This window comes from Sardina pilchardus, chromosome 24, assembly GCF_963854185.1.
Source record: "Sardina pilchardus chromosome 24, fSarPil1.1, whole genome shotgun sequence".
NCBI classification, from domain to species: Eukaryota; Metazoa; Chordata; class Actinopteri; order Clupeiformes; family Clupeidae; genus Sardina; species Sardina pilchardus.
Genome location: NC_085017.1, coordinates 29,003,800 through 29,012,151, shown reverse-complemented (window position 1 = coordinate 29,012,151; position 8,352 = coordinate 29,003,800). Strand labels below are relative to the sequence as shown.

The following is an 8,352-nucleotide window of genomic DNA, read 5'->3' as shown; positions in this document are numbered from 1 at the left end:
CATGAAGACTGCACCTAGACCAACAGTGTATTACAGCTGAATGTTAGCCAAGCTAGCTGCATTAGCTACAGTACATAAACAGGAGACCACATCCATCACCTTCCCCACACACAAACTACAAACACTGAGCCTGGTGCTGCATCCATATGCAACACTTAGATATATTATCTAAATGCATAAACCAATATTGCATTTGCATACTACCAGAGTCCAACAGGTGCTTCATAGAGTTCAACAGGTGTGTTCTGTAGAATGTAAGTACAGAAACACACACTGATTGTGGTGCTGATTAATGTGTTCTGTGTGTAAAATGACCGTTGTGTCCATGACGACATGCTTCCATTGACTTGCTTGTGTTCTAGTGCCTCTGTAGGTAGACGCTGGCGCAGAGAGTAGTACTGCAGCCGCAGACAACAGAGTGTGTCCCTCAGTAGAGAGGAGGGTGTGTGTGTGTGTCTGTCCCTCAGTAGAGAGGAGGGTGTGTGTGTGTGTCTGTCCCTCAGTAGAGAGGAGGGTGTGTGTGTCTCAGTAGAGAGGAGGGTGTGTGTGTGTGTCTGTCCCTCAGTAGAGAGGAGGGTGTGTGTGTGTGTCTGTCCCTCAGTAGAGAGGAGGGTGTGTGTGTGTCTGTCCCTCAGTAGAGAGGAAGATGTGTGTGTGTGTGTGTGTGTGTGTGTGTGTCCCAGAGAGGAAGATGTGTGTGTGTGTGTGTGTGTGTGTGTGTGTGTCCTTATTGTGGATACAAATAAAGAAGTAAACTGTGTGTGTGTGTGTCCCTCAGTAGAGAGGAAGATGTGTGTGTGTGTGTGTGTGTGTGTGTGTGTGTGTGTGTGTGTACAGTATGTGTCTCTCAGTAGAGGAGGGTGTGTGCGTACGTCTCAGCAGAGGAGATTGTGTGTCCCTCAGCAGAAAGGAGGATGTGTGTGTGTGTGTGTGTGTGTCTCAGCTGAGAGCAGAGTGTGTGTCCCTCTACAAAGAGGAGGGTGTGTGTATGTGTGTGTCAGCAGAGAGCAGAGTGTGTGTGTGTGTGTGTCTCAGCAGAGAGCAGTGTGTGTGTGTCTGTGTGTGTGTGTGTCTCAGCAGAGAGCAGTGAGTGGGTCCCTCAGCTGGGGAATCACTCTTCCTCACCGTTCCCTCTCCCACCTGTTCAATTTAGACACACCTGAGACCTGACCTGCTAACCCACTTGTGGAGAGCTCCACTGTGTGTGTCTGTGTGTGCGTGTGTGTGTCTGTCTGTCTTGTCTCGCCTCGTCTGATGTTGCTCAGATTTCAGGGACTAAAACTAAAACGCCGACCACCTTTCATGTCTTAGAGGAACGGAGGCTTACAAAGAGCTTACAATACTTTCTGAGCTCTTCTATTAAGTTGAAAATGTTGCATGGTGGCTTTTAAAAAGTTTGGTTTTGGTCGGACTAACACAAAAATTTGTCATTAGTTGAGAAGCAGTCAGGGCCACATCAGAGCCAGATTAGGGCCGTATCAGGGCCAGATCAGAGCCAGATCAGGGCCACATCAGAGCCAGATCAGGGCCACATCAGGGCTGGATGTGTAGGCTACAAGAGCCCGCTGTTATCTGCCTGAGCTCCACAAACAGGCTGCCAGGTTTGGGTTACCCTGTTGGACCGTTAATGACACCTCAGAGGGCCTTCTGCATTCTCTACATTTGAGTGAGTGTGTGTGTGTGTGTGTGTGTGTCCTTCCGCAGGCCATCCCTCCATGCTAGTAGGCTGCAGGGTTGTTTACTCATAAACACAGCTGACGTATCTGTCCTGACTCCTGAGGGATCCGAACAGCACACACTCTACAGGGCTGCATGATGACATGAAAACAACTGTTGTCAATAAATGCTTGAAGGTGAAAGACTAGCAATGCAATTCCATGCCCATCTTCACCTGGGGTTGTTTAGTCTCAGCCTCTATAGGCTCCCTCTCTAACAGGATGCTATTTCAAATGAACCACGCACTCACACACACAGACACACACACACACACACCTCAAATAGCAGTAGGCTACTGTTATGCTGTAACAAATAATATTCTGGTGTTCTTTATCTTTGTTATTAAATTCTTACCTAGTCTATTCTAAAGTTTAAACGCTGTATAACTTTCATGGTCACCCGTCATTTTGTAGAGGACTTTTACTTTGACGTTTATTTAATACCTCGTGGAGATGTGTGTTCGCGAGATAGCTCAGGCTCAGCTCAGCTGATGATTATTAGAGAAGACTGAAAGCTAGTGTGAGAGATAGTTATACATTTAAAAAGAATATATGATAGAATTTCAATTTAATACTAAGTAATATTATGTAATGTATATGTATTAGTTTGTTTTTCGTGTTCTACCCCAGCTGTTAAGGGGGCGTATTCTTTTCAAGGAAGAACGGTTTCAGTGGAGATAACGTTAACCAGTGTGTGTAGCAGCTAGCAGCTAGATTAGCTATGTTGAGCCTCTACGCTAGCTACACTGCTAATGGACCGGTGAACATCTCGAAGGAGACCAAGTGCTGTTGGTGTGACTTCACTGTAACGTTTGCTGGGGAGAGACGGCGGAGGACAGTGTCCATGAGGTTGAGTGCACTGCCTGGAGCTGTTTGTGACTGTGAGGAGACGGCGAAGTAGCCTAGCAGCTAGCCCTTTCAACCGGAGCTACGTGGGTACGTGAGTAGAGAACTTTCGTTCATTTAGAGCTCCAACATGCGCGAAGTGGTTTCTCCAGACTGTTTGTTTAAAAATGGGTGTTGCTTTTATTTATCATTTCATTTGATCTGGGAATGAATGTGTATGTGTGTGTTTACACTGACAGTCGATGCAGGTTGGGATGAATTTTGTTTCAATGTATCACCTGCCAAGTACCATGGAAATCAATAGTTCTCGCGAGAGCACAATTTGAATTGTGTCCGCAAGATACTCTGGCAATGAGCAATGATGCATGTCACATTTACCTCAGGAATCGGTGGTAGCCTTTACAAAAAGGAAAGGGTGAGCTAAACTGATGATGACCACAGCGCTAAAACGTTCGTTTTTGGTCGTAGTCTTATCCAAATGCGTCAAAGTCCAGAATCGTTGTAGTGTTATCCAATTGCCTACAGTGAGATTTTCAAATGCATGCTTGGTGCTCGAGTTTGGCCATTTTCATTATGCGTGGCCACTGGCCAGACCCGCAATCTGAAAGATTAACGAGATAAACGAGCATCATGCTAGCAGTAGCTTACGAGTCAGTATTGCTCTAGTGTTGTCATTGGTGCGATATGCCGTTTTCAGAGGTCAACATTTACAGTTCACGTTCACATTCATTATTTCAGTTCTTTGAGTTGTAGCCCAAAGCGGGGGGCTGACACTGATACTCATCTCTCACTGTCAGGGAGGTTTAAAATATAGAATGTTATAGTAGCCATTTCCATAGGCTACCCCAGGCCTTTTTGACACCATGTGAGAGTAACCCTAGACATATCTGCCATATCTTCACGCCTCCCTGTGTGTGTGTGTGTGTGTGTGTGTGTGTGTGTGTGTGTGTGTGTGTGTGTGTGTGTGTGTGTGTATGTGTGTATGTGTGTATGTGTGTGTGTGTGTGTGTGTGTGTGTGTGTGTGTGTTGCTAAGGCCTGAGAGTGGGCCACACATAAAGCCTACATGGTTTTAATAGCTGGCTTAGTGTTACATAATATAACATGTATACTGACTGTTAAATCACTTTCTCAAACACACACACACACAATGATACCCCCTTGTGTGTGTTTCAAATCATGGCACTTTGTCTTCTGCCTAGACTGGCACTTACACCCCCCCCCCCCCCCCCCTTTCCACACACACACACACAAACACACATACTCACACTCACATATCACCCTTCCACACACACACACACACACACACACACACACACACACACACTCTCACAGCATTCCCCACCCCCAGCCGGGTTATTTATAAGCACACGTGTGCTTTCAGGGCAACTGTTCTCTCACATATCTTCCCTATCTTAAACACACACACACTCACACACGCGCACACCTCCCTAAACCATCTCTCCCTCTACCATCTCCTAGTGGAAACCATCCTTGCACATTTCCAACAATTATTGTCAATGATGTAACTATACACTGGTGATGCAAGCCAATGAGGCTAATGTTTTGGTGTTTTGGAGGAAGGGGGCAAATGGTACTCTGGCGTAGCGGAGTGAGACATTGGTCAGTAAAGCTAAAGCATGTGGTCCTCTAGCGTAGTGCGGCCCAGTCACATCACCAGCCCAGCTGGAGTAGCGTAGTACGGCCAGTGTTGCCAGTGGGCTTCTTTTATATCGTTCGGCGGGGGAAAATAAGCCGTAGGCGGGTAAATAACATTTTGAGTTCAATGGTTCTCTAGGAGAAAAACGTCATCGGACGTTTTTTTTGCTGAAGACGGCGGGGTGATTGGGCGGAAATCAGTCAACCCAATCTGGCAACACTGAGTGCGGCCCTTTCACATCACCCAGCCCAGCTGGAGCTGCAGCTCCACGCAACTGTGCATGTAAGTAAACATACTGAGTGGCAGGAAGCCAAAATGTTCTGTCTTCTCATGTTGACTGTTTTCATTCATTCACAATTTCTTTCCAACCATCTCTCTCTCTCTCTCTCTCTCCTTCAGCACACTCTCTTCATTCCATTCAGAGTCACTACTGCCTGTGGAGAGAGTGTGCTGCTGATCACCCCAGACAGCTCAGAGACACACACACACACACACACACACACACACAACCCCTCTCATCAAGCACTCTAATCAATTGTGGTGAAAAATACATTCTGATATGGCCCCGGTCCAGGATGGTGTGTGTGGTGATGTGACCCTGATGTGGCCCTGATGAACAACTATGCACGTGTGTGAGCTGAACTTTGAACTAGTTACTGAAAAGTGTGAACGTGCACAACACACACACTTCACCAACAGTGCCTCAGCAGACCCAAACACCAGTGACCCAACACACACCCAGATAACAACACACACCAGTGACCCAACACACACCCAGATAATAACACACACCAGTGACCCAACACACACCCAGATAATAACACACACCAGTGACCCCACACACACCCAGATAACAACACACACCAGTGACCCAACACACACCCAGATAATAACACACACCCAGATAACAACACACACCAGTGACCCGACACACACCCAGATAATAACACACACCATGAGATCTGGCTGAGACTCGGCGCAGATCCGGCCCAGACCCGCTCAGCAGGCGGCAGTGCTGCCTCAGTCAGAGTGAGCTGGAGAAGGTCACCCAGATTTAACGGATTCTGATCCATTTTCTCAGTGTGTCACGTGACCATTCTACTTCTTCTGGAAACACACACACACACACACTCACTGAAACATACATATACTGCTACCTCCACTGTGCCAGTAAGCCCGCAAATAGTAATTCTGCCAACAGTACACTATCAGTGTAATTCATACAAACAAGCATTCACTCACACACACACACACACACACACACACACACACACACACACACACACACACACACACACACACACACACACACACACACACACACACACACACGAGCACAATTAATGAGCCGCATGAGATAATTAGCCACATGAGCCGCATGGCTTTGAACACTACGAGGGACTCAGCCCTGATGTGGCCCAGCTCTGGTCCACACACACACACACACAAAACATGTGGCCTGAGCTCCGGTTAACTGCGACCGGCTCTTCAGGCTGCCCCTACACACACTCACACACACGCATGCACTCTCACACACACACACACGCACGCTTACCTCGGAGCAGTTCTTCAGGCTGCTCACACACACACACACACACACACTCACTCACTCACTCACTCACTCACTCACTCACTCACTCACTCACTCACTCACACACACACACACACACACACACACACACACACACACACACACACACACACACACACACACACACACACACACACACACACACACACACTCACGCTTACCTCGGAGCGGCTCTTCAGGCTGCTCACACACACACACTCACACACACGCACGCACGCACACACACACGCACACTAGAGTGTGGATCGGGCCGATTTTTTCTGTCCGCGAACGACCCGAGCCCGACAACGCAGTGATCGAATCCGACCCGAACCCGACAGGCATTAAGATATTTGTGTCCGAGTCCGACCGGGCCCGACAGTTCAAATCACACTATTTGCATAGGCATAGTAATGACACACGTGGATATTGCTTGTGTGGAAAGTCCGATTGTATCAATCAATTGAAAGGCATTCGGAAACGTCGGCACAGATAAGCGGAGCCATGAGCGCACACACACACGGAGCAAGAAGTGCACGCGTTGGAACAAGAGGCCGGGCACAGTTATGTAGGCTATGTCTACATGCTATGATTTTCCTCTCTCGTATTTGATGGTCTTAAACTCTCCAGAGGCTAACTTCTGTTTGCAATCTTCCATCTTAGCACGGCTCACAACTGCACTTATAGCCTACTGGACGTGTTTCGTTGTCGCATGCAATAGAAAAATCTCGCGCACAAGAGGAAATATGTTATGCTGTTAAGATCAGGAATCAAGATACATGTAATCAGGATAATCTATTACAAACCTATCACAAAAACGAACATCAAGTGAAATGAGTTGTTTTTCATTTTACATTTCAAATGTGTTATCGCGCTGATGTGTCCGGGTCCGACCCGAGCCCGAACATAAGTTCTAAATATTTGTCCGACTCCGACCGAACCCGTCGGTTTCCGACGGGTCCCGTCGGGTTTCGGTCGGGTATCCATGCTCTAACGCACACACACACACACACACACACGCTTACCTCGGAGCGGCTCGTCAGGCTGCACACACACACACACACACACACACACACACACACACACACACACACACACACACACACACACACACACACACACACACACACACGCATGCTTACCTCAGAGCGGCTCTTCAGGCTGCTTCTCTTTGGTCTGAACAGGACGTCCTTGAAGTCCAGCTTGAGGTCTGCGTCCACTCGAGGCATGGCGGCGTCTGTGTGTGCGAGTGTGTGTCGGCGAAGAGCGGCGGAGAGCCGGAGAGTGTGTGTGTGTGTGTGTGTGCGCGCAGCTGAGGAGCCCCAGCCACCAAACCCGATCCTGCCGACGCGCTGCGTATTTATAGAGACGGGAGGGCCGCACACACACGGGCCCCCATGGCTTTATTTGGCCACGCGCTCGCTCACACACTCCTCTTCTCCTCTCCTCCTCCCTGTCGCTCCGCACGCCCTCCCTCGCTCACACACACACACACACACACACACGCACACACACGCGCGTGCACACGCTCACACTCCCTGACGCTTGACACTCTTCTGCTCTGACCCCCCTCTCTCACACACACACCGACATAAATACAGGCGTGCACGTCTCGTCACACCCCTCTCACGCTCCTCTCTCTAGCACACACACATGCTCACAGAGCTCCACTCGCTCTCTCTCTCCTTTTGCCTCTCTCTCTCCTCCCTCCCTCTCTTCTCTCTCTCTCCTCCCTCTCTCTTGTCCACTCCTCTCTCTCTCTCCTCTCTCTCTCTTGTCCACTCCTCTCTCCCTCTCTCTCTCCTCCCTCTCCTCCCTCTCTTCTCTCTCTCCTCTCTCTCTCTTGTCCACTCCTCTCTCCCTCTCTCTCTCCTCCCTCTCTTCTCTCTCCTCCCCCTCCCTCTCTTCTCTCTCTCTCTCTCTTGTCCACTCCTCTAGCACACTGTTGAAGAACAGCAGCAGCAGCATTTCCTGTCTGGGCTGCTGACGTGCCATAACACACACACACACACACACACACACACACACATACGCACACACTGCGGATCAGCACTGCAGTAGGACACACCACACCTGATGTCCACTGGGGGCAAAGCTCCGTAGTGTTTGCATGAACGGCGTGCACACACACACATACTGTACACACACACACACACACACACATACTGTACGCACACACACACATACATACATACATACATACATACACACACACACACACACACACACATATTTTTCCAGGAGGATGTGAGAGGGGTTGAGTGATAATGGTAGAGCTTGTCAGCATGTGCACTTTGGAAACCTTGTGTTTGTTTAAATTGTGCAATAAATAAAGTGGATGGGATTGGATCGGTCTATACGATCTATTTCACACCCAGTCCTGCAGTGGGTTGCACCAGCTGAACGTAAGTTCCATCTTAGCTTAGTTTTAACGTAAACTGTCACTACGTTGAAGTTTACGAGCTACTAAAATATAACGGGTTGCTCCATGCAAATAGTTTCAACGAAACACTTAGTTATGACTTAATTTACACACTAACTTACACCCCCCTTTCCCTCGGT

General features: G+C 48.5%; 1 protein-coding gene across 2 annotated transcripts in view; it reads right to left on the bottom strand.

Annotated features, from left to right (window-relative positions):
- gmpr (guanosine monophosphate reductase) overlaps nt 1-7,217 on the bottom strand; it is an 18,857-nt gene extending 11,640 nt beyond the window's left edge. The window contains exon 1 of one of the 2 annotated variants that reach the window (XM_062529896.1): nt 6,933-7,217. In XM_062529896.1, coding sequence (XP_062385880.1) covers nt 6,933-7,019 — 87 coding nt within the window. In that variant the 5' untranslated portion in view covers nt 7,020-7,217. Of the gene's footprint in view, nt 1-5,972; nt 5,987-6,932 lie in introns of those variants that run through there. The other variant, XM_062529897.1, reaches the window with a different exon arrangement.
- Between the last annotated feature and the right edge of the window lie 1,135 nt (nt 7,218-8,352).